Genomic DNA, 26,694 nt, shown 5'->3' on the forward strand with positions numbered 1-26,694 from the left:
AAGAAGAAAGTTCCCAAGTGGTACTGCACAGAGACTGCAAAATAGGCCAGGTGCAGTGTGTCTTGGGATTTACACTTTGTGAAGCCTTTCTGAAACTGATACAGAGTGCCAGGAAACAGAAGACCAGATCATGGCACACTGTAGGCAGTGCTGTTAAAACAATTTCTTGCTTTGGCTCATCCTAAGCCCTTCTCAGCACACATCCTTGTTAGGCCTTCTCCCTGACTTGTGGGATGTTTTGAGGTGCATCTCCCAGGACTCAGCGTGCTTCAGTACATACTGTGCAGCAGCCTTGCAACATGCAGTCCCTGAGTGTCAGTAAGTCAGAGGATGTGCCTGCACTGTTAACAAATGGTCAATCCATAGGACAAGAATATCCAGTGGGATGGGTGCTGGGTCCACAGCACCAGTGGTTCTGCTCTTCTGGTCGGCAGGGATGGGGCCCTTTGCACTTGTGTGCAGGAGAGAGGGACTGCAGCAGTGCTCACCACAGGGTGACAGCGGAGGGGACCGCAGTCCCCTTTGTACAGTACTGCCTCACTGCATGCTGGCAGCAACTGCATTGTTGAGAAGTGCTGGTACTGCCATCAGTGGGTCAGATAGGTATAGGTTAATGCTTGCTTTTTACCTTAATTTTGCTTTGATTTGCAACTTTTAAGCAACTGGAAAAATATCTGAATTCCCATTTGTAAGCTAGAGTAATCAGAAACACTTGGGATTTGTCTTGATAGTAAACTAAATAATTCATACTTAACTGTCTGGAACCTCCTTCTTTGGATGGAAAGACAATGGATCAGGTTTTTTCTCTAATCCCTTCAAGCGGGGATTTATATGTTGTTTTTCATGCATTTTAGTGATTCTTTTTTCCCCCCCATTAGATAGTTAGAAATGTTTTTATCTTCTTCTGGCTTCCATATGATACCACAGTGTGAAAATGATCTAGAGTATTTGCTTGAACTAGAAAGTTAAGGATACATTGTTGCTTTGTACCAACATTTTCCTCCTTTTGGTTCTACTCCAGCAATGGTCGAATACTTTGCTGAATTAGGACCTTTGTGAAAATGCTTCCCCTACATCTCCAGTTTATGAGGACATCCTTGCATTAAGCTTCCTGTGGTGGCCAAATGCAGTTTGAAGAGACGATTTATTCTGCAAGGTTAACATTATTTTTCATTTAAGAGGAGCTGCAGGCATAATTTTTATTGGATTATCGTTTAAGCTCATTATTGGAGGAGGCAGCTGGAAGAGGATCTGTGAGAATTGTATTCACCTAATCAGTTCACTAGTTAATTCACCTTTAACTTTTCATGGTTTGAGAACTGCTTTAAAGGTGAAAGTTCTCCTATGAAGAAGGATTTTTTCCAAAATCTGACTTCCAAGACAAGTCCAAATTTTCTTACTTGATTGCAGGTACAACTAAATGTAGGTATTTTATTTTGCTGATCAATTTTGAAGAGAAGGCTTGTAAAAACCTTGATGGCACATTGTCTTTAAACAAACCAATGTACTGTCCCTTCTGGTTGTATTCCTTCCTGTGCCTTGTGCTGCAAGTAGCAGCTGGACTTTGCATTCTCAGTGTTCATCTTTTGCAGCAAGTTTTATTCTGTTTAGTTAGTTGGTTATTTTTGGCTTTTTGATTTATATTTCTGACACTTTCACATTTAAATGTGTGTGGAGGTAGCTGATTCCCTGCAAATCATACTGAATGCCCTCCTTGTATATCTGAATGGGTATGTAGTCTTGTACTTCATGATAATTCTTTTCAGAGAAAATAAAGATGTAATCTTTGCTCCAAGAGACTTATAGTCCAGATAGTTTTACACTTGATTGCCAGATCTAATGAACTTGAAAAAAGAAAATTGCACATTTAAATACCCGTGTGACCTTTTGCTGGAATTTTATTATCGACTTCTTATGCCTTGCTTATACAATGCATGTAAGAAATGGGGAGAAACAGAAAAAGAGAAAGTGATATGGATTTTGTTGGTGCTTCTCTCCCTGTCTTTTCAGCAGCACTTTTCAGTACACGCTAGAAGCTACCAAATCCCTGCGTCAAAAGCAAGGGGAGGGGCCCATGACCTACCTGAACAAAGGACAGTTCTACGCCATCACCCTCAGCGAGACCGGTGACAACAAGTGTTTCCGGCATCCCATCAGCAAAGTCAGGGTACAGTCCACTTTCTTTCCTACATGGGAATGGAGCTCTGCAGATAAATATACTTGGGATAGGTTAGTTTATAGTAATTTTTTTTCTTGTGGAAGAGGAAAAAGCAAGCTTGCTCTTACGTCCAAAAAGGTGGGAGAGTATTATTGATGGTGGTCTCGCATATTTTGGGGTTCAGTTTTTTCAACGTGGATCTTATAGGTAAATTATACACACATTTGTTTCAGTTTATGGTTTTGCAGAATAGTAATTGCACAGGTGGCATTGTTGAACTTGTTGCCATGTTTAAAGAAAAAAATACAGTAACTGCTACATTCATTGGGTAAGTCCATCTTCACTCACACATGCACTTCAGCAGCTGTTCCGGATAAAACGTGAACTCACCCTTTGTGACCAAGTTTAAATCACTTACATCATGTAAGATCTTTTACTTGATACCAGAGCTTTCACCCACAAGTCCGACAAAATGGATGATTTGCATCTTAGATTCCACGGGAAGAACTGGAGCTTGAGTATTCAGCAGCATCTGCCTGGTGAACAGGCCTCCTGATTTCCCTGGTAATGTTTTTGAGTAAGCAAATCCTAACTCAGTAACTTTGGAATGAACAACAAGCCTTGGAGTTGCTGCCCTGCAAATTTCACCCTAAAGCTGGAAGGGCTGCATATGTATGAGCCTGCGAAAGTGTTTCCATCAAAATAAATGAAGTACTGTAAAAATGGTGTGACTTTACCTGAAGGAACCAATGAAAGTCAACGTGAGCAGTGAAGCAGACAACAAGCTATCTATTTCCGTCATACATGAAGCTTAGAGAGACTCTTCCTAAAAAGAAGCAGTGATTTATAAACCTGAATAGCAGTTACTTTATAGCCTGTTTTCCTAAGGACATGAAGCTGATGATGGTGTTTAGTTGTTGGCTGAAAGTGATGTAAGACCTCCCTGTGTGTGGGAAACTGTGGAAAAGTCTTTTTCCCTGCCAGCCACTCATTCTTTCCCCCTTTGTGGGGCAGCTCTAGCACCTGTACAGCTGAAGCAGGAGTCAGGAGATTACTGTTCTGGCTGAAAACCAGTGCTGATAATTCTTCACTCTACATTCATGTGATTTTTGAAGCTGTGACAGCAGAAGGGTGGAAATTGCAAAGGAGAAATGGGACCATTTCTTTTGGAGGACGTGCAGTTTGCAGAAGAATGTGAAACCACGTTCAACTTTCACAATAATGTTTCTGTTTGCCAGGCCCCCAGCCATGGGACTGTTGAATTTATGGCCAATTCCATCCAAATCTGAGAGAGGGGCAAGAGGTTTTGAAGGTATTAAACCTCTGAGTTCCATGTAAGAGCTAGAAAATGAATGCTGTCCTTCGTGGAAAAGCTACAGCCTTCACTGGCAATTCTGGTTGGTACATCAGCCAGCACATACCTGATGGCCAGCTAATATGCATATTCCTCACTCAGGACTCATCCATGGCACATAGTGCCTTGTGCCCACGCAGTAGTTAGACTTGGAAGACACAAAGATGATATTTGGCCTTTATAGGTGGAATGGAGAAGGTCACAGAGCATGTGAAGGGTTATGATGGTGACTGTGAAGGGACATGGATCATGGACCAAATGTGATCCAGCTCCCAGGCTTATGTAACAGCTTGATGGTATTTTTTGTGAGCTTAGTGACTCAGGATTAAAGAAAGAATGGAAACAAAAGGGGATGTTTAAAAGTGAAATTTTTTTGTTCTCTGTGATTTCTTTTCACTTCAGTTTACCTGGTATGAGCATTTTTTCTTTTTTGTTTTGTTTTTCTTGCCTACAGCAGGGCTTTTTTAAAAGCTGTTATTACTCATGTGAAGTTTTGCATTAAGTTTCACTATTTCCTTTGAATCACACATTTAACAAAGGGAATTCAGAACTTGAACTAAAAACCTCATCACAACTCAGTAAATAGTCACACTGAGTTTGTCATTAAATACTTATGTGGAAGAGTCCTGCTACTTAGCAGGGTATGTGGACTGTGTATGGTAAAACTGAAAAATGTCCTGCTTTTAGCCTGTGAGCCTGTGCTCCATGGCAACACATCCCTTTACAGTGTAATGTCATCTTCCAGAGTGACAAGAAATCTGATCTCCAACACTTGGACTGGACTTGGATCAGAATTGGAATTGCGGATCCTCCGACCTTGGAATGACCACTTTTTGCTTAAGGGAACTTCTTATAACTTATTAGAATATGATTAAATTTCATTTGAACTATCAAGAATATCATCCTAGGCACTACATTATTTTAAAACTACATTCATTCTGCCCTGAGTCTTTATATGCATTTCAATACTGAACTGGAGTAAAACTCAGCAATCTTCTACAACAAAAGTATTGGGGAAGGGTGATAAATGGATCAATATTAGAGGCATATGGAAAATTCTATTTTTTTGTGTTCCTGGATATTAGTTAGGTTGACTAATGCAACTTGTGTTGTTGATTTTCTTAGAGTGTGGTCATGGTTGTTTTCAGTGAGGATAAAAACAGAGATGAACAGCTGAAATACTGGAAATACTGGCATTCTCGGCAGCACACAGCTAAGCAGAGGGTCCTTGACATTGGTGAGTATAAGAGGATCTCCAGATGTTTCAAGGGAAGATTGCAGAATGTGGAAATCTCTGGTGCCTTGCAGAGGGATGTGGTTGGATATATTGACTGGAAGGCTTCTGCCAGTGTTTTAGGACAGGGCTATGGGATCTATGAAGCAAGATGGAGGCTATGCAGAAAGTATGATCCTTGGCAGTCTCAAAGAAGAGCTGCTGTATTTATTGGTGTTACACCTTCTGCTGCGGGGAAGTTGATGTCTGCACCTCCTCAGGAGTGGCAGAGTGTTTGTTGCCTTTAAGTTTTCAAAGGCCGATCCATTCTTTGATCCAGGAACTGTAGCAGCCCACGTAACAGTTAGGATGTGTAAGCGAAGCTTGAGAGTGAAGGAAGATGCCATCATCATGGTGACTGCAAAGGCATGGACAGGATTCCTGAGGCTCCAGTTTTTGAGTCTTGTAGGTTATGAGGGAGAAGTGAGTTCTGGTGTGCTATCTTGAGAGACTTGTTTATCATTCATCCCATCTAAGGTATTTACGAGCCCATTTCAGTCACAACTGCCCTGTCCGCATGCCTGGGAGATTTTAGCAGAGGAAGAACTCGTAGCTGCTGCCGAGGAGCCTGAAGTTGAAATCTGTGGGAGTGTCTAGACATCAAGAGCTTCTCCCCTCCCACCTGCAGTTACACACGCAGCCATCTGCAGCGGGTTCCAGTCAAAGGAGTCGGCGAGACCAAAGCAGACAAAGTCTATCTTGTTTTGACCGCCTGAGGGAACCAAACCATTGAATGGGAGGAATGAGAGGGGGCAGAGAGGAGGGGGGAAAAAAAAGCCGAGTTACTCGGAGAGAGCACTGCAAAGCCTCAGGGGTGATCAAACACCTCCAGTGCTGGAAATTAGTCCCTTCGTGGTCCTACTCATTCAGTGCCTTTTGACTTTCAAGTGCTACAGCCTGCACTGAGACTGGCATTAGTCAGTCGTGTTTGGTCAAAGCTGCTCTTCATGCATCTTCTCTCTGCTTCTTATCATAGTTCTGTTTCCCTAGCTTTTTATTCTTTAGTCCTTTGGGATAGTTAAGGCAGTTAAACCTCCACCCCAGACCAAATGACTCCTATCATGACATGTTAAAAGAGCAAGTATGCCACGTCACAGCTATTTCTGAAGGCTGCCTGTTTTTTTGTGCTAGTCCCTACAAGCTTGCACTACTAATGCTCATACCTTTGAAGGTATGTGCTGAGGAGTTCGTTCCACTGTAGTGCCAACACCCTCTGGCCCCACTGCACTCCTGGTGTACCAGCACATTTCAGTCCCCTAACCCACACAAGTCAGCTTGTGGTGCACATTCTCTAAAACAGTGTTCTGCAGAACAAATACTGTACATGATATGTGTGTTTATCTATGTTAAAGTGAGTATCTTTCATGTTTCTATTAGTTTGAGATGAAATAGGTCTGCACTGACTTCTGAGGCACTCCAGCTCATATTCTTTATTTGGATTGCAAACATGAGTGAGGCCAGGTGTAGCAAGTCTTACTGATACAGCACTCCCTGTCAGACTTAAGAACCATAGAAGCACAATTCATCTTGGTGTTTTCAGAAGAAAGACCTAGGTGTGTTGCTCAGTAGTGTTTTCTTAAGAACAACAGAAATACAGCTTTAACTCTTAGCAAGTATAATGTTTTTGAAGTACGTGTGATTTTCTTTGGGACTTACATTGTGAATTTTGGCTTACTTGGGCAGTATGGCTCCCAGCTGCATTCCCCATACAAGCATCAAGCTGCATTTAGCAAAATCTTGCAGTTTTCTCAGTAGGTGCTCTAATGGAGCAACCACATCAAAATTTGAAGTTGGTCTTGCTTTGAACAGGAGTAGGGTAGGGGTTGAACCAGATTACCTCCAGGAATCCCTTCCAAGCTAAATTATGGTGTGGTTCTGTGGAGGTTTCCCTTGACATTAAAAATTCAGTTCCTCAAAGGGCTCCTGTAAGGAGTATGGAATTTGTGTCCAGGCCCTGTGAAGTTAACTGGGAGAAGTAGGTGTCTGTCAGGGACAGTAGGAAATGCCAGAATGTGCCCTGGAGAACCATTTAAACAGGTAGTTAGAGAAGCTTGCTAAGGACAGGGTTGTGTGTCAGATTTGTCCCATCTTCAGGGGATGATCTGGCAATCTGCTGGTAGTCCTACTTCTATGATATTTTGGATTTCACACCAACAATCAATGATATGTAAAGTGTTAATCATGTATTAAGCTTCTTTAAAAGTATCTGAATAGCCATAAAACTCTTAACATCTTCCATATAAGTTTGTAATAATTAATAGTATTTTAACTTAATGTTTGTAGCATATGTTGAACAACTGTGAATCTTTAGTTGTTTATGAATATAATTTTTTTAATCTAGAGCATGACTTGGTCCTTAGCAGGCAGAGTATCAAATGAATTTGGGCTGTTCTGGTTCTGGGTTCCAGCTCTGTAGCCCTTGGAAGTGGTGACTCTGCTCTCTCCAGCAGCACAGGTCTCTCTGTCTCCCTTTTCCTGCTCTTGCATTCTGGACATCAGAATACAGTTACTTTTTCCCTTACTGCAGATATACAGGGGGTCACTGCTTTAATTTGTTTTGTGCACCTCCTGGGAGGAAGGATGGTTGAATAGATGAGGTGCAGGACTGGGTCTGAAGATGCAGTGAAATCAGTAGGATAGACATGTACTTACATGCAAGAGAATCCTTAGTGCTTGAGGAATAAACCTGAGGACTTAACTCTTGCTAAGCAAGAAGGAAAAGGTGTTTTCCAGCCTTTGGGCTATGTGCCATTATGGATTTTTCTGAAGAAGGAGAAAGGCACTTTCAGTTTTTAGCAGGAATGTGGGAGAATAAAAGCAGACTTTTCCACAGTGCTGTGCTGTGACAGTGGATCACAGCTTTTTCTTTTAAAATAAAGAACATGATATAGATCACAGCAAATACAAAATATTTAGAATCAGAACCATAATTTGATAGATATTAGAAGAGGTTCAAACATGGACAGAAAGGGTGGATGTGGAAGCTTTAGATTTTGAATTGTTTGTGCTCCAGATCCTTGCCCATTTTTTTTTTTTCAGGATAGTTGTTGTTATGTGCACAGTACAAAACCTACTACAATGATATGTAATTCATGCAAATGATAGGTGTTTAATGTTGAAGTTTGCCATTACTTAATAAACAATTAACAAAGAGTAAATAATTCTTGTAAAGCTGTTTTCTTGTGTATCAAAGAACCCAATTTTTTAATTTCTGGTGACTCACAGCAGAAGGAAAAATCATAGTCACACAACTTTCAGATGTTCTTGCATATAAGTGATTACTTAATCTACTGAGGATTCTTTTTGATTATCTGTAAGCTGAGGGGAACAGGATGCACTTCTGCTTTTAAACAAAACAGCACGTTACATGAACACTCCATGGGATTTGTGTTAAGGGAGTGGAGGCATGTGTAGCAGGAAAGGAAAGGTTGAGGGGATGTGGTGTTCTGACAGCCTTTTAGGAGAAGAAAACATGTGTCTTTACAAGACATCTTGTTCATGCCTTTCCAAGTGCACCTACACAGCACGCCCATATGCAGCAGTCAGTTGCACGAGGCACTTTCTGGTGAATCATAAATTGAAGGGGTGGGTGGCTGTGTGAACATGCATATTAAACTACTTATGTATCTTATAATTCCTCTCATTTGCATTCCCATGAATTTAGATAGTGAAGACAATTACTTCAGTTAGAAGGGAGATCTGTGTTCAGGATGGGTAACAAAAAGCCTGCCTTGCCCTTCCTAACACCACATTCACTTGCTGCATCACCAATATCTTGTGCTGTTCCTGTAGTCAGAACAGTGGATTTTTACTGTATCCAAAAATCGTTCTGTATCCCAGGCACACAGTTTCACTTACCCAGTGAAATGACAGCATCCCTGCATGTCTCAACTGTTAAATAATTCTTGGCATCAATGTTTTTGTTATAAATGAATTTAAAACAGTTGTTATCTACAAATTATTTTTCAAAGACCAACGGTTTATTTTTAGGAAGGCAAAATAAATTGATACTGCAAACATATGTGTCTCATTTATAGAATATAAAACCATCATCTTTCTCTAACTAATTACAAAGCTAAGAATCAGCATGCTCTTGAAACAGGTATTTGGGCAAAAGCTGGATCAAGATTGCTGCATGATGTAATCTCAGCCCTCTGGCACAGAGTCCAATTACAGCCACTACAGCCCTGGAGGAATTCTAAGGAAATGTATATGTCCTGAAGAGAGCTGATGCATTTATGTGAAGAATCTGGGAGTTCCTTTAATCAAGCAGACATTACCTTCTCATTACCTTCTCTCTTAAATCTGTTATACAAAAGAAGTAAATATGTTAAACTGACTGGCAAAAGGAGAGAAAAAAGTTTTTTTTTTCTTGTTTTTTGTTAAAAAGAAGGCCTGGTGGTTGCCTGCCTTTAGGTGTTTTTCTGCCCTTAATGTTTTTAGCAGGGTCTGGGGTCATCTTTGAAATTTGGACTTCCTCCCTCTTGGTTATTGTTCCTTCTGAAATGCCACCTTATTTGATAATATTAACAGTGCTTTTGAAAAGGAGTGGGAAAAGGGTGCAGATTTTATAGTCAGACAATTTAGAAATATTTTGTTTGCTCTTTTATGTTTTTGGAAAAAGGATCATAGTGCTTTTGGTTCTTCATTTTCTGTTTTTTCTTTTTGTAGCATGTGGGGTTTTTTTGGGTTTTTTTGTTGTTTTTTTTGTTGTTAGTTTTTTGCTTGTTTTATTTGTTCTTTGTTTAGTTTTGATTTTGTTTTTTAAACTAGAGAGCCAGCAGTTCCTGGAAAAGTTGAAATGGCTGGGCAGGGAATGATTATTACTACTGATTATTTCCTCCAATTATAGCTCTTGGCTTTTTAGAAAGCTTCTTTAGAATTTACCATAATGCTGTTTATGTCAAGACTTGAACAATCCTGTTAAATATTCAATTGCTTTTAGTTAAATTTCCAGTTTTGGTTATTCCTTGGCCAATCTAATGAATGCACCTACTCATTCCCACTGCAGTTACAATGATTTATTTTTGAGAGTAAGGAGTATTTTGCAAGAACATAAGTAGTGATTTACAATGCCTAAGACTCAAGCTGCAGTCTATTACCTCTTTGCAATTAAGATTATTAATAATTCAGCATAAGCAATACAAGAGGTAGTTTTGATGCATTAGACAACCCATTTGAAAAAGCAAATGTGTGCTATGAATTCAAAAGAGAAAGTTCAGACTTCTTAAATGAGTCTTTTTGTTTTTATTTCTTACAGCCGATTACAAGGAGAGTTTTAATACCATTGGGAATATTGAAGAAATTGCATTCAATGCTGTGTCCTTTACTTGGGATGTCAATGAGGAGGCAAAGGTGAGGAAAAGCCATGCAGATGGCTTCCCTTTATAAGTACCATAAATCTTTAGTCACTGTTCTACTTCTTTCCTTTTTAGCAAATGATAGGAAGGGTGGGTGGAGGTGAGAGAGCTCAGTCTCTGGAAAGCCAGGCAAACTGGACTTTTGCTGACCCTGGGGATTTTGGCCATCCTTAGAAGGCAAGATGGTATGTGATGGCTGTTGGGGTGATAGTGGCTTCACACCTGTATCACTGACAATATTTACTGGTGGCCTCTCTGATTTTCTGTGTAAAATATGGCCAGCCTATGAAACAGTGAAGTATTTATTCCTACTTGCAAAGTCAGTGGAGGACACAAGGTGAATGTTTTCTTTCTCTAATTTACAAACTTCCTTTAATAATCAGTATTCTGTAAACTAGACTATGCCTTCCCTTCCGTTCGTGCCATTATTTTTTAGTATTATACAGACTGTCCTTACAATTGGGAATGAATATATTTTTGAGGACTGGTGCTGTCTTTCTGTCTGTATGTAAACAGATGAGTACTGTCAGATACAAGGTTTTGCATTCAGGGATATGTCTGCTACATTGGACCTATAGATGAGGTGGTAGAGCAGGGTCAAGTTGGAGGCCTGTAACCAGCAGCATCCCCCAGGGGTCAATGCTCTATTCCGTCTTGTTTGACATCTTCATCAATGACCTGAATGTGGGGACAGAGCGTATCCTCAACAGATTCATTGATGGTACAAACCTGGGAAGTGTGGCTGACACTCCAGAGGGCTGTGCTGCCATACAGCATGACCTGGACAGGCTGGAGAGCTGGGAAGAGAAGAACTTAATGAGGTTTAACAAGAGCAAGTGTAGGGTCCTGCACCTGGAGAAGAACCCCAAGCACCAATATAGGTTAGGGGTGGACCTGCTGCAAAGAAGTTTGGAGGAGAAGGGAGTCCTGATAGATAGTAAATTATCCATGGGCCATCAGTGTGCCCTTGTTGCCAGGAAGGCCAATGGAATCCTGCGTTGCATAAAGAAGAGTGTGGCCAGTAGGTTGAGGGAGCCTGGAGAAGAGAGGGATAAGGGGAGACCTTGTTAATGACTACAAGTATCTAAAGGGTGGGTGCAAGGAAGATGGAGCCAGACTCTTCTCAGGAGAAGGGGCAATGGGCACAGGCTGCAGCATAGGAAGTTCCATTTAAACATAAGAAAAAACTGTTTGACTCTGAGGGTGACAAGGCACTGGAGCAGGCTGCCCAGGGGGGCTGTGGAGTCCCATTCTCTGGAGGTATTAAAAACCTGCCTGGATGCAGTCCTGTGTAATGTGCTCTAGGTGATCCTGCTTTAGTGGAGAGTTGGACTGGATGATCTCTAGAGGTCCCTTCCAACTCTGATAATTTTGAGGACAGCAGAGCACTTTAACAAGTTTCTTTTAGATAAAGTTATCCAGAGAGTGGCAGAGTGTTTGAGCTGCATGGACTTAGCATAGGAGAAATAAAAAGCTGCCGGTAGTTATAAGAAGTTGGCCCCTGGAAAGTAAACAACAAAGGAAATAGGTTGTGTGGAATGAGTGGAGGATAACGTGGGACTCTCAAGGATGTAGAAATAAAAAACAGCAAATGCCATTGAGAGTAAATTCCTTGATACTGTTTTCATGTTGAATACAAAATACCCAGTGCTCAAGTAATGCTAAGGATCTTTCTAATGCAGAAACATCTTCATCCCTGATTCCCCACTGCATTTCCAACAGAGCCCTACAGAGATTGCACAGAACACAGAGCATTGGCTTTAGCAGGCACTGTCCTGACTTGCTGACTGATGGTGCTGAGGGTTGCAGTAATTTGGGTTTTCATCTCTGCTGCACATTTTAAAAGAATAGAGCACTAGAGAAAATACAACAGTTCTGAAAACTGCCTAATTCAAAAGCTATCCTTGGTAAACAGAGTTCTTACTTGCCCCAGTTGCTAATGGTGCTGTATTTACTCAAGTAATGATTACATTCTCACCACCCCAGATACTCTTCTGTTATGTGATTCAATTTCAAAATACAGCAGTGTGTTGTCCTCTGCAGCCACAACAGATGACCCTTGTGTGCACCTGATCATTATGCAAACAAATGCAGGTTTGGGATCTCTGCATGACACAAACTTTCCCAAAGACCTTGACTGGAGCAGTACCAAGGCCAGAGCATGGCAGTCTCTTTCACCCAGTAGCTACCATCCCCATTGCCAGGGCTGGCAAGTTCTTTGGTGCACTTGCATTTGCTGCTGCAAACCAGACTTAGCAAGATACCACGTTGATCTAGGAGCAAGAAAGTCACAACTTGAAGGATCAGGTTGTTGATGTCAGGTGTTATCCCCAGATGTTTTGTTTTAATCTCATGCTATTCACAGTGCTCCTGCCATCGGTGCTGGAACATTAAGAACACAACTCTTGTAATGATCTCATAAAATATAACAGATTTTAAAATAATGACTGGCTCATTGTTGCTGGATTAAAACATGTCAGGAATGAAATTTTAAGAAAGCTGCTTGTGTTTCTGCCGGACATAGTCATTAAAATGCAGATTTTCTTATCCATGTTATTCCAGAGGGCAGTTATCAAATCTGATCTTTTAGGAGCTTGAACTGCAAGTGTATTGATAAAAGTAAGAGGATTCATAATGTTCTTTGGTATTTGACTATCAAACATAAATCAGATTGTACCTGTAAGCTTATCAACATGCACTAAAGTGTTTCCTTCCCCACACATGTGCACACATACCCACATACTTGTTCTTGTTGGAGGTTTTAATACAACAACCAGTTGTGCTGGGTCTGGGGATTCCCATAGGATTTCCCTGCGGTGTTAGAAAGCTATGGACTCTGAGGCATCTCACTGAAGGCTGTTTTTTCTCCAGCAATTACCTCATTCTAGAGAGATGAAGAATTTGAAGGCCTAATTACAGACTCTTTTCTTAACCTTATTGAATGATGATCTTTAAACTGGCTCCATTGTTCCTGCTCACTGTTGTTTTCCATTTTACCTCAATTTCAAGATTAAAACTTAAGCTCATAGGCACAAAGACCTTCCTTTTCTGAGTCAGACAAAAGTGGCACATAGCAGTTCTTTCCAGGGCCTCTGAAATGTGATGAAGTGCTCCACTGGCCTGGGAAGAAATAAAGAAAATAGTGGCTGTTGGAAGAGCACAGAGGACTGGTTTTGAAAAATAGAGGCAGCAGCAATCACCTAACCAAATATCCATGTGTCACCTGAGAGAGTGAACCTGCATCTAGGAGGACTTATCTTATTCTCACTTTCCTACTTCACCTGGAGGGCAGCTGATTTAAAGCCAGATTCCTCCTGCCACATGCGGGCAGAGCAGCACCCTCTTCCTGGAAGCCTTTTGGGGTGAGGGTATAACAGTGCAGGGGTGATACCAGAATGTGCCTGTTAACAGTGAGCCTGCTAAAGGTTTGTAAGGCAGCATCTCATTTGGATCATATATGGAAGAAACAGGCATTCAGAGGCCTCTCTATCCTCTCTGTAATGTGGAAGGAGCTGGGGTGTTGGCTTCAGCTTCTCATGCTCAGTTGCTCATCTTCCAACTGCTGCTTGGCAGAAAAAGTTAATGGAAGATGAAATCCTGTATAGCGTGTATTGAGTTGTGGAATCATCTCACCATTGCTTTCTGTGGACTAAGGGAACTGCAATGAAGTTGGTAACACCACTCCACTATCTTTTCCTCTGCTGTATCTGGTCATCAACAGCAGTCAAACACAATGTAAGTGTGCTGGCAGAGCAGAACTGGGACCTGGCACACTGTTACCTTTACTAGAACAAAATAATTTTCTGCTGGGGCCATTGTCTAGAGGTCACTGTGGGGCTTGTGGTTCAGAGCAGGATACAGGGGGATGACAGGAAGGTTCTGCAGTCATGTCAAACTTCCTTGTGCTGCCTGGAGACAAACATACTGTGCAATAAGAAAGAGGAGTGAAGAATACTTTTTATATAGTCTATCATAGTTGCATTCCTGTAATTACTTTTGTATATAAATATGCATTTATGGGAAAGGTTATTTGTTGGCTCCCTTTAGTTGAACCTGAATGTTATGTTTGGTATTTTTAAAGGAGTTATTTTAAAAAAAGGAGAGGAAACAAACATCAGTTAACAAGACCTGGCTGACTTTTAAACCATCTTTTAAAAGTCTTTTTATGATACCCTAGAAGTTAGTTGCTTTGCTGTTGCCCTGCAGAAGTTTCTGCTGCAGCATCTGGCTGGTTGACAAATTTCTAGTTGAGGCTATTGAATTTAGAGCTCAGCTTCATTTTTGGTAGACATTCATCTGCCTGCTTGTGGTCTGGTTGCTGACAGAAGTTTGTTTGCAAGAAAGATAATGAAGAACCAAAACTCTCCTGGTAAAAGGAGAGTATCTTTATCATAAAGCATAGCAACTCTTGGAGATACGCCTTCTCTCTGATTAAGTCTTTTGCTAATTTTAAATGAATTATGTTACTCCGAAACAATGCATTGACTGTATTTTTTATGGAAAGCACTTTTTAACCTTAAATTCAAAGGTGTGACTTTAGTGAACAGTTGCTAAAAGAAAATGTCATCTTAAAGCAGACAAAACTTTTCAGTGATACCAAGAAATTACTGATTTCTGCAAAGCAACTTGGACATGATAAGCAGACATATTTTCTAGTGGAGTCCCCCAAAGATCGATACTGGGACCAGTACTGTTCAGTATATTTATTGATGACCTGGATGAGGAAATAGAGTGTACTATCAGCAAGTCTGCTGATGACATAGAACTGGGAGGAGTGGCTGACACCCCAGAAGGGTATAAATACAATTTATAAGGGTGTAAATACCATCTAATGTATTACAACAAGGCCAAGTGTAAAGTCTTGCATCTGGGAAAGAACAACCCCAGGTACCAGTACAGGTTTGGGACTGAACTGCTGGGGAGCAGCATAAGGGAAAGGGTCCTGGGGGTGCTGGTGGATGGAAGAATGACCATGAGCCAACAATGTGCCCTTGTGGCCAAGAAGGCCAATGGCATCCTGGGGTGCATTAGAAGGGGGGTGGTCAGCAGGTGGAGAGAGGTTCTCCTCCCCCTCTACTCTGCCCTGGTGAGGCCGCATCTGGAATATTGTGTCCAGTTCTGGGCTCCTCAGTTCCAGAAGGACCAGGAACAGCTTGAAAGAGTCCAGTGCAGAGCCACAAAGATGGTTAAGGGAGTGGAACATCTCCCCTATGAGGAAAGGCTGAGAGGGCTGGGGCTTTTCAGCTTGGAGGAGGGGAGACTGAGGGGTGACCTCATTAATGTTTATAAATATGTAAGGGGCAAGTGCCAGGAGGAGGGAGTAAAGCTTTTCTCAGGGGTCACTAACAATAGGATGAGGGGCAATAGTTATAAACTGGAGCATAGGTGGTTCTGTATAAATATAAGGAGGAATTTTTTCACTGTGAGGGTGAAGAGCATTGGAACAGGCTGCCCAGGGAGGTTGTGGAGTCTCCTTCCCTGGAGACAATCAGAGCCCACCTGGCTGTGTTCCTGTGTGACCTGCTGTAGGTGACCCTGCTCTGGCAGGGGGGTTGGACTCGATGATCTTTTGAGGTCCCTTCCAACCCCTAACTTTCTATGATTCTCTGATACTGGCAGACATGTTATTTGGGCAGGTGCTGGTACATGGTTTTTGGTGTGTACAGTAGTTGTGTGCTGTGCAGTTGTTTTGTATACTTGTGTGCAATAATTGTCCTGCTATATTTAACTGAAATGGAGATCTTGAATCCAAAGCATGCTGAAGCCTCTGGGAACCTTTCCAGTTATTTAATGAGTTTTGGCATAGCCTATGCAGTAATAAGCTGTGTTTTCAATGAGTGAGTGATTTGCAGGATTAGTTTCTTAGACATTGTGGGCTGAAGTGAGCTATGATTCCAGTGGGCACAACTGTAAAATGATGCTGACAGAGCAGTGTGGTCTGTCAGTGATTTGTATGGTGACAATCCATTGTTCCTCAACATTGCTGGCAGTACTTATAAAGACTTTGAATAGTGTAAGAATTATTTTGTTCTTAATTATTAATTTCTTATCTTAGATGAAATTTCATTTTATTAGGAAGGAAATCAATATTTTCACTACTCTGAAAATTTAAAGGTTGGAGGAAGATACTTCGATGGAGGGATTTAGTACCAGGAATTATGTAGGATTAGATTTGGTAACTGGTTTAATAAATCATGTCGTGGTTTCTATGCATGTGTCTATATATTATATATATCATGCATACACACATACATGTATATATTAAGGAAGACTTAACCTGTGGTAGCAAGTAATGTTGAAGTTTCAGTGTATACAAATGGTTCAGTAAATATGCATCTAGGATTCAAGGCAAATGGCATTTTTATGTAGTTGCCTGGGTGTGGTGTGGGTTGAGGAAGCTTCAAAAGAGTAGTGTAAACATTTGCTGGAGACATTTGTATTGAAATAAAACAAAGGTCTTACCTTTGTATGGGATTTATAAGGTAATGGCTGGCAAGAGAAACTATAAAACCATACTTCTTGTGTATATGAGGAATGATGGGATTGATGTTAGTCATTTAAGAGACAATTAGTTTAACTCTTTGTTGTTACAGTCTGGAGGGATAAACACCTTTAAGATGGGATTTTCTAAAGACCTGCCACCCAGGCATAAATTCTATGCATTGCCAGCATTCAGTAGAGAAATTGTTCTAAGTTTCTGATTTTGTACTATAACACATTCTTTACTCCCTTCTGCCCTTGGCTCTTTCGGAGATGATGGGAGCCAGACATGTAAATAGTAATAAAAGGTTTCTATTAGAGGTTTCATAGCTGTAGACCTTTAAAGTGTGTAAGCTGAGAGACCGCAGCAGGCAGGAGTCATGTTGGCTGGATTAAACGATGAAAGGTGAAATGCAGTTCTGGGCCTTGCTTTCTCTTAAGGCAGGTTAATGTATTTGTGTCTTATACATCACTAATTATGCTGCAGTGTTTATCAAACATTCAGTAATTCACATAATAGCATCTAGGCTGTGGAGGAGCACCTTTCCCGAAACAGAGAGTGCTTTTTCTAGACATGCTCTATAACGAACAGAAGAGTTGTCATTATCTTAGGCCACTTTTGAAACTCTCTCAGGCACCAAATGTTTCTCAGAATCAGTTTCTCATTGCCAATGGCGTGCCTGAGCTGGAGACTAGATGGGTGGAACTGTATCGTTAATTGTTGTAATCTAAGATATGCTGACATTTAAAAAAAAGCATCACTATAACGACAATCTAAACTTGTTCCTGATAGCAAAACATTGCTAGAATCTAGTTTGCACTGGAAAAAAAAAAGAGGTTTTTAAATTAATTCAGGTACAGCCATAGTTACATTCATTAAAAGAGTTATAAGTCAAGTATAGTCAGGGCCCTGGGGGGAAAAAACCCCAGTAATTTATACTCCTGCAACTGTCATTTCTATTTAACTCTACATTTTCTAGCCATGTAACTACCATACAAGAGACCAGAGCAAGGAGGCTCTTAAACACACGTGGTTTTCAAGAGGGGTAGAATGGTACTTAATCTTTTTGGGGCTGCCCAGGGGATTGTTTTTACTCCTTTTTTTACTGGAGAGTGGAAGTAACTGCATTGTGGACAAGAGCTGCAGAGGAAGAAGAAATGAGGCTTGTAAAGGGCAAAGTGGGCAGGTGGGATCAGAGCAGGCAGCATTCTTCAGCCACTGCCTTGACGAGGTGAAGGTTTCTGGGCAGGACAGGGGCAGAGAGAAGGGGACTGTCCAAAGGATTCCCTGGGTCCCATTCACTTGTACCACGGTGTTGAAACTGGTGCAAATCTTCAGTCATGGAAAGAAAACAACACCACTTAAATCAACTCAAGTAGCAGAACTTACGCCCTCTGCAACGCTCCCATGATTTTTCCAAATTCAAAGTGTTGTCCTTTACAGGCAAGCTAGTAGAAGTTTCTGTGGAGACAGAAAAAATTCCTAAAAATAAATTACCTGTGTTAATTCGAATCCATCTCTTATCTGCGAGATGCAAATGAATGACAAAGTGTAGTACCCTTCATGCACATGAATGCAGAGTCATTGCTCCTCAGAGACCCTGATGTATTGCAGTGTCAGGACAAGGATATTGAATCTTACAGCATCCATCTATTATTCATGCTGAATAATCTGTTATTGCTGTATGGGGACTCTTAAAACAATACAGTCTGTCTTCCCCAGCCGCTCCTACTCTGCTCCCTGTTTCTGGAGGCAGTGGAGGAGATGACGCACAGTGTTATGTAGCTGAGTAAGGTCGGACAAGGTCTTTTTCTTTTTCTTTTTTTTTTACTTCTCAGCCAAGTGTGCAGTGTGCAGCAAAGGTGGTGGATGTATGCAGTGCCGAGCAGATGGAAAAGCCTGCACATCCCCTCTCACATTTTAATGTACAGTTTAAAAAATCCATGTGCAGAAGTACGGACTAAAATATAGAAAGACCAGATTGTGTTTTATTCTAAAACTCATTCCACTGCTCTGTGTCCACGTGTGCTTTACAGCATTACCTTGATACTGTAAAGGAGTTGAAGGCAAATGAAAATTCAGGCATTTCAAAGGCATATGCATACTTACATATATACATAGCTACACTTTACCTTTGGAGCTGGAGGAGACCAAGTTGTAATTTGAAACAGAAATAACACTATCAGCTTCAAAAATCAGAGTTTCACCTAGGGCCCTTCCCCACCTCCCTCCTCTCCCCGCAGTTAAAGTTCAACTATTTCATTTGTAAATGCAGCTCTGTGATACAATCAGAAGCAGAAACGCGGAGGTGCCATTAGCTCAGTCAGGCAAACAATCTAAAAACCCCGACTGTAATGTTAACTTCTGCCATTAGGGTAAAGTGCCCCCCATCAGCCCTACTGGAGCCCTTCTCTGTTCTCAGGCCTTTCTTTCAGGGATGCTGGTATTCTGGTTGCTCAAACCTTTTTTTTTCACTCTGCTTACTGATCCGGGAGGGATATTTGGTGGTGGGAGGCTCTTCTGCAAGGTTATATCTTCTGTTATATCATGGCAAAGGAGGCATCGGTGGATCTTAGAGAGCAGGAGGTAGCAAGTGCCTCTCAACAGTGATGGGGGCTGCAGAAGGGAAGTAGATGGGTTCCTGAGGCAAAGGCAGGCAGGGCTTGACAGGAGCCATGGCAGTGTCAAGTTGCATGGATGCTACATGGTAAGGGGGACTTTTAAGAAGAAGTAGGAAGAAATGTTTGAGAAATTCCTTCCTCCTGAAAGACAGGATGAGATGCATTTTTGAAACTGAAGAAAGATAGTGAAGGGCCCTTAAAGTGAAGATGAGGAGTATCTGTTTATGGGATAGAGGAAGGAGTACTGTTGGTCAGAGTGTGGAGACAGGGAGGAGTGGAGGTTAGGACTTTTCTTTGGCCACACTGAATTTAAATGGTAAGCTGTCAGAAGAACATGCCAGGCCAAAACATAGTTGGAAAGGATGATGCAAGATGGTCTTCCTATGTCTGTGTTAGCAAAGAGTGCAAAGGTATGAAACAGGTTTTAGAGTGGAACAAGTCAGGGCTAAAGACCTGACATCCATGTGAGATACTTTTTAAGAGATTTTATCTCAGATTATCTTTAGTCAGTTACTGCAGACTGGGCAGCCACAAACAGAAAGAACATGTGAGGTGGGCTCTTAGAACATCTTCCAAAAAGAACCCAGCTCACGCACTCTGAGCTCTCTGGTGTGAACCAAAGCATGGTAAGTTGGGGCAATCAAGTGATTCACCTCAAATATAAGCTTCTGATGCAAATGGATGCATCAATACCTGTCATAAAATTTGTCCTTCTTCCCAGCGTGGGAGCGTTTTTGCTGAATTTAGGACAAAATCAGAAAATAAACATGTGAATTGCCAGTGTGCTGATTGTAGCTAAATTTTTTTTTTTTGAGGGTGCTACCTGCTTTTATTTTCTCATTTGCTTGCTATTAAGTGTTTCCAGGAGTTTGATAGTTGTTTGCAGCACATTTTAAAAGTCATCTCTCTCGCACACAGATTTTCATCACAGTGAATTGTTTGAGCACAGACTTCTCCTCACAAAAAGGAGTGAAAGGGCTTCCTTTGATGATCCAGATCGATACTTACAGCTACAACAACCGCAGCAATAAACCCATCCACCGAGCTTACTGCCAGATCAAGGTTTTTTGTGACAAGGTAAGTGGAAAGCCATGGATAGCCAACTACCATGAGTAGAGGAGGAACCTTGATAAGCAGTTTGTTAGTGCCATACTTTAGACCTAATTAAGTGTTTTTTCTTTTCCTAAAGAATTGTCTTTCATGATATAATTTGGACCAGCTATATTATAAATCCAACAGGTTAGGCTATAATTACTGTTTTACAGCCTTTTTGGCAGTGATTCCTGAGCTTGTGAGCCACAGATGGACTGTTTAAGGACAGCATATTATATGTCATGATGTAGGAATATCAAATAAGTTATAGAAACCACAAACGTAAAGATCTCTACTTGGAAGGTCACTGCTGACCATTGGCTCATACAAGTGACAGTCTGGTCATGTTATCTCTCCTGGCTCTCCCAGCCAGGATAGGTATTGTGTAAGCTTTGTGGAGAGGTCCCTAATAGAGAAATGCACTTCTCAGCCTTCCAAGCTCTTTTCTGATATGCTGGAAAACACAAAGTCCCAGTAATGCAGCAAATGCCATGCCCTCCCTACTTCCTTACATACTGTTAGTCTGGAAACTGCAGTGAGACCTTTATGTTGGTGGAATTTTCCTATTAAAAATAAACTGCAAAAATGTATTACCCATTCCCATGTAGCAGCTAACTAACTATAACTATTTCATTTTTTCCTTCTTTGGCAAAATTTAAGAGTGGGGTTTCCCCAGTCCTTTGTGGGAATTGGTAAGGTTTTTCAGCACCAAAACACAGATCATGACTTAGCATGCCTGACAGTGTCATGGTCAGCTGTATTTATCACTGGGTAGAAACAGTTGCTCAGAAATCTTGTCTCAGTGATGGTTCTTACATGTGAGTGTGACCACATTTCAGTTGTGTTTAACACCTGCCAGCTGATGACTCTAACCCTGCTGGAAAAGAGATCCCAGGGTAGAACTGATGCCTGGATTCTAGTCAGAGTTCAGGGATTCAGGAATCTTACATCTGTTTAAGTGACTTGGAAATCCATCCAAATTAGTCTTGCCATCTTACAGGTGGGAATAGTGAGGCAAAAGGCCATGCCCCAGGCAATACGTAGCATTAACTTTTTAATGGAAAGGGTAGGAGTTCAACTGTTCCAGGTCTCTGTGCTGCTGCTCCTTCCCCTTTTTTCAGTTCATTCCCCTGTTGCTGTCTTGACAACAGAATCTTGAGGGCTAATCTGTCAGTTGTGTAAGTGGAGCAAAAACTTTGAAAATAATGAATGTAAATGTATGCACTGGGGTCTTCTTGCAGTCAAAATGTTATGCTTTTAATTGTAATTTTGAATGTCAAATATTTAGAGGTTTGAAGGTGCAGCTGGATGTTAAAAGCTCCGTAAATATCAAAGTAACAAGTCGTTTTTATCTACCTGCTTTTGAAAAGCAATTAGAAAACTCTGAATTATTTAAAAAAAAAGGAAATTCAGAGCACAAACTCATCAAGGGTGACCTGTAGACACAACTGGTAGAGATTCTGAATAATACATGTCACCTCTATTGGCTTAATTGGTACTTCAAATATACAGACTGGAGAACAGGAAATGAATGTTCAGGCTTTTAATCAAAAGTGTCACAAAGTAGAAGAAAAGATCACAGGGGTAGTTAAAATGTTATCCACATGAAAACTGTATTGAAAGTGGGAACTGGAGGGCTCCAGGGTATCCATAGTAGGATATACATCATGAGAATATAAATGTATACGTGTACATAGAGCTTATTAACTTAATGCACAGCTGAAATTTGCACAAATGGAAATTATTGAGGTAAATTTGCATGACAAGTTAGTGCTAATTGGCACTGGGAAAGAGACTAAGGCCTGATTCTCCCCTCACTTACGCTGCAGTCTCTTCACTGACATTGGTTTGTCATGGTGCTTTTGTAAGTTAAGAAATGGTTGGATAATTTCCACTTGCTGGTAGCACTAGGAGGATTCCTCATGCTCAAGGAAGGTAGCTGGTGGGGCTGGCTACCTTCATCTTTCCAAGATGCCAAAATAAACCCTGGCAGTGGTTGAGGTGGAGCAGGGTTTGCGTGGGTTCTAGGTGGAGGGCCTTTGCTAAGTCTCTCTTTTCTTAGAGTAACTTCTGAAAGAGTCGACCTCTAGTGACCAAGGCAGTGTTTGCTGCCTGGTGAGGAAAGGCTGTGAAGCTTAGACAATTATTGTCGACCTCTTTGTCAAGATTAACTAAAAAAAATATTACAGGATCTTAGAAAAAAAACACCAAACCCAGCAAACATATTATAATTTTTATACATTTGAAAAGTATGAATTACCTCAATCTGACAATGCCAAAGAGAAGCTGATGAGAGAAGTTCCTGATTTATTACAATTATCTGGATCAGAGGAACTGCACAGTAAGTTCCTTCTTCCTGAGTCCTGAAATGTATCTTAGTTTGAAGCATGAAAGAAAAAACATTTCTGTGCCTGACATTGTTCTTAAATTTTTTTTTCTGCAGTGATAGTGCATCTGTGGGACTCTGTGTGACATAAATGTATGGAGATGCACTTGCTTCCTATTTGTTCTCTAGTATTTTGTCCCTGTTTGTTTTCTAATAGACAATCTTAAAATCAACTTTTAAAGTGAACTTCTTGTTTTCTCAGTGTTAACTCTCTCTGTCCTTGCAGTCTTTTTATCATGCACAGGTCACTGATGCTGCATTCTGATAAGAGAATGTAATATTCCTTAAGTAGGGTGTCAGGGAAACTTGCTACCAGGCCTATTTATATTTATATCTTGCAAGATGTGTTTAGCCACAGTGTGTGAAAGAACTGGGCATTCAGAGCTATGTTGATTTTCTGTATTTTCTATATAGCCTTGCTGAAAAAGAAGCAGCAACATTTGACTTGGCAAATACCATAACATTGTTCCAAAACTAAAATAAATTCATTCTGTTTTCTTTACTCTGAAAATTTTGAATCTGTATTGCCTGGAATATGTACAGTTCCTGCCCTAGTCTTTACTGTGGACCATCATAGAGAAAATGGATAATCAGAGGGTATTGGGCATCTTGTATTGCCTACTAATCTTCAGCTTTAGAGAGAAGAAGGTTGAAGTCTATGGGCCTGTTCTAGTAGATGTGGAACACTTGAGCCTTGAGTTAGAAACAGGTGTGCACATGAGATTCACAGTGGTGATCTGAGTGGTCCTTAGGAGTGTAAGGGCTTTGCTAGACTGGCTAGAATCATAGAATGGTTTGGGTTGGAAGGGACCTTAAAGATCATCCAGTTCCACCCCCCTGCATGGGCAGGGACACTTCCCACCAGACCTGGTTGCTCAAGGCCCCATCCAACCTGGCCTTGAACACTTCCAGGGAGGAGGTATCCACAACTTACTTGGGCAGCCACCCTCACACGAAAGAGTTTTTTTCCTAATGTCTAACCTACATCTCTCCAAGTTTGAAACCATTTCCCCTTGTCCTCTTGCTACACACCCATGTAAAAAGCCCTACCCCAGCTTACTTGTAGGCCCCCTTCAGATACTGGAAAGTCTCTGTAAGGTCACCTCGGAGCTGCCTCTTCTCCAGGCTGAACAAGCCCAACTCTCTCAGCCTGTCTTCACAAGAGAGGTGCTCCAGCCCACTGATCATTTCAGTGTCTCTCCTCTGGACATGTTAAAGGAGTTGAGGACTCCAGAACTGGACACAGTACTCCTCTCACAAGAGCAGAGTATAGGGGGAGGATTGCCTCCCTTGACTGGCTGTCCATGCTTCTTTTGATGCAGCCCAGGAATGCAAGACATAAGCATAATGAGCTGAAGACTTGGAAAAAAAAATTGATTCAAGTTCATAGGTTGCAATTGCTAATGGTTAGTAGCAAAAATATTCTTTGCATTTATATGAAGTCCAGACATCAATGAAAACACAAAAAACTCATTCAATTATTTGACTGGTCAGAGCCTAATTTGTAGCCCTTTATGACAAGGTTATTTTTAGTTCTGTCCTGAAGAGATATGCAAACTGATATATTAGATATGCATCAGGTGGCTCAGCTGTGAAAACTGTCCAGAGAAATGCACTGCTGTGCAAAAAGAGTGCTGTGATCCATTGTCTCAGCATCTGCAACAATGAGGCACATCTTGGAGGCTTGGCTGGCCCCTGCAGTGTGCCAAGTGGAATTCTAGCTTGGAAGGGCTGTTAGGTGGTTCTGTGGGTATTGCAGTTGCTGCACTGTGGCACAAATAAGCACTGGCAGGTGGGAGTGACTGTCCTGCTCAGAGATTGCCTGCACCTTGGGGGTGTCTTGCCTTGAATGAATGAAGACAAAGCCCTGAAGCTTTACAAAGTTTATAAATGCAGAGGATGTCAAAGGAAGATCAGCAAAACATACATTCTTTATTATGTGTAAAAGATTTGAGTCCTCATAAATTTTGGCTTTTCTGAGAGGAAACACATGCTTGCTGCCATGGACTAAATGACTTTCCAGGTTCATCCCACTACCTGTGAGCAGCAGAGTGGCAGGAAGGGCTGTGGCTGCCTGGCAGGGCTGCCTTGTGCAGCACAGGGCTCTTGGAGTTGTGACCTCTGCACGACAGTGGTTTTGAGGCATATTTTTTCAGCTTTCTGCCAAAGAACAGGTAGCTTTTACAGACACAGATGTGCCCTTAGAAACAATTTGATAAGGGCACAACTCTGAATCCTTTGTCTTCTGTGTTTGAAGTCAATGACAACTGGACTGGGACCTGGATTCAGAGATGTTGTTCCTATGAGACACCTTCATATTTTTTGAAGAGCTGTTTCTTCTCCATGTCTTTCAGCCTATGGAAATCTATTGATAAATCACAGCCAGGAGTGTATCTTTCCTTGCATTCTTTTCAGGCTTAGTTCACTGGCTTATGTGTGAATTTTGCCATCTTTTGTGTATAATTTTGGCTTTCCTTACCTCCCTCCCCTTTCTTTTAAAGAAACTTCTAATTTAAATTTAGAAAAAATCTTTATTTTGCGTGCTGACTGTCTAGGAGCATATGGATCCTTAATACCCTTTACAACATGATTATTCATATTTATAAAGTAAGTCAGAACTTCAAAGTAGTTGTTGCTGCTTTTTATGTCAATAACAAGTTTTATTTTCGAAACTTGTTGAGAGTATTTACATAATAGAAGCCTGCAACTTCCCAGGAGTTACTGGGGCCTACTAAGACAGTGCTACATTGCTTTGCAGTTACTGGAGGCCTTCTCCCTTTTTGCAATACCCATATTTTTCTGTAAGAGCCCTTGCATTGTTGGCAACCTATCAGTGTAGCCTTCTTGCTCTGACAAATCTCAAAGGCCTCTACAAAGTTGGCCACAGTGGAGCAATGCTACTCCCAGACAAGGTGGGTGGAGTAGAGTTTAGGGAAAAACTTAGTACAGACATGATCTGAGATGATAGCAATCCTGCAGGTGTTTTATGTCAGTACATACACAAAGTATTTGGCCTGAGCACTCTATCCATCACAGAGGTGCCGGGCTCAGGATGCCTTTTGCACAAGCTGTGGTGGCAACAGCCCTGCCACAGTCTGCACGCTGCCTACGCCATCCATCCCATCTTCTGCAAGCCAGCATCTTCCTATGTTCCTCTTGGTGTCTCCAGCCCTGGGGGCTGCTGGATGTGCCAGCCTGAGTTTCTAGCACAGGCAAGTGCTTAGGAGCTGGGACATTCCCAGCAGCCTGTACACATTTATCTGAAATGGGATAACTGCTGGCTCAGCATTTTTGCTGTGTCCATCGCTGTAGTTTCAGGCGTCGCAGCAGACGATGCTCACAGGGGCCTGTCTGGGTATTATCTCTGGGTTGTCTTTTTTCATTAGGGAGCAGAAAGGAAAATCCGAGATGAAGAAAGGAAGCAGAACAGGAAGAAAGGCAAAGGTCAGGCATCCCAAGCCTCGTGTAACAACTGTGAGTAAGATGAACTTTTCTAGTATGGGACAAAGTCACACTTAATATGCCTCCTCTTATAACCACATTGCTTTCTGATCCTCTTAGCAGCTGAAGGGAAGTTGAGTGCACTCCCTCTGCAAAAAAAGAGCGATATCACCTTCTTCAAAACAATGGCTGACCTGGATTCCCAGCCAGTTCTCTTCATACCAGATGTTCACTTTGGAAACCTACAAAGAACTGGACAGGTAAGAAGTGATAATGAGAAACTGTTGCCCACCTGTCATCCAGCCATGTGTGCTCTGAGGCAGGTTTTAGGAAAGCAAAGCACTCTTTCTGGGGTTATTGGTTTCAGCTCCTGTTTTGGTAAATGAAGCCCTTGGTGAGTCACTTAAAAAAAGACCTTACAAGTGCCTTTCCAGTTCTAGGTGTGAAAAAGACTATAAAAAAGAGTTTATACTTCATTAACAACTGACTACTTAGTGTTTGTTATGGTTTTGCCGTTCTTTTTCCAGG

General features: G+C 41.4%; 1 protein-coding gene across 6 annotated transcripts in view; it reads left to right on the forward strand.

Annotated features, from left to right (window-relative positions):
• The window catches only part of GRHL2 (grainyhead like transcription factor 2), a 65,534-nt gene that overhangs the window by 20,674 nt on the left and 18,166 nt on the right, over positions 1 to 26,694 (forward strand). For 4 of the 6 annotated variants that reach the window (XM_071738076.1, XM_071738080.1, XM_071738082.1 and 1 more), the window contains 6 exons: positions 2,011 to 2,167; positions 4,638 to 4,749; positions 10,046 to 10,140; positions 20,166 to 20,324; positions 26,112 to 26,199; positions 26,287 to 26,426. In XM_071738076.1, the coding sequence (XP_071594177.1) occupies positions 2,011 to 2,167; positions 4,638 to 4,749; positions 10,046 to 10,140; positions 20,166 to 20,324; positions 26,112 to 26,199; positions 26,287 to 26,426 (751 nt within the window). The remainder of the gene's footprint in view (positions 1 to 2,010; positions 2,168 to 4,637; positions 4,750 to 10,045; positions 10,141 to 20,165; positions 20,325 to 26,111; positions 26,200 to 26,286; positions 26,427 to 26,694) is intronic. The other 2 variants (XM_071738079.1, XM_071738078.1) reach the window with 2 other exon arrangements.

This window comes from Heliangelus exortis, chromosome 2 (assembly GCF_036169615.1).
Source record: "Heliangelus exortis chromosome 2, bHelExo1.hap1, whole genome shotgun sequence".
In the NCBI taxonomy this organism is placed as follows: domain Eukaryota; kingdom Metazoa; phylum Chordata; class Aves; order Apodiformes; family Trochilidae; genus Heliangelus; species Heliangelus exortis.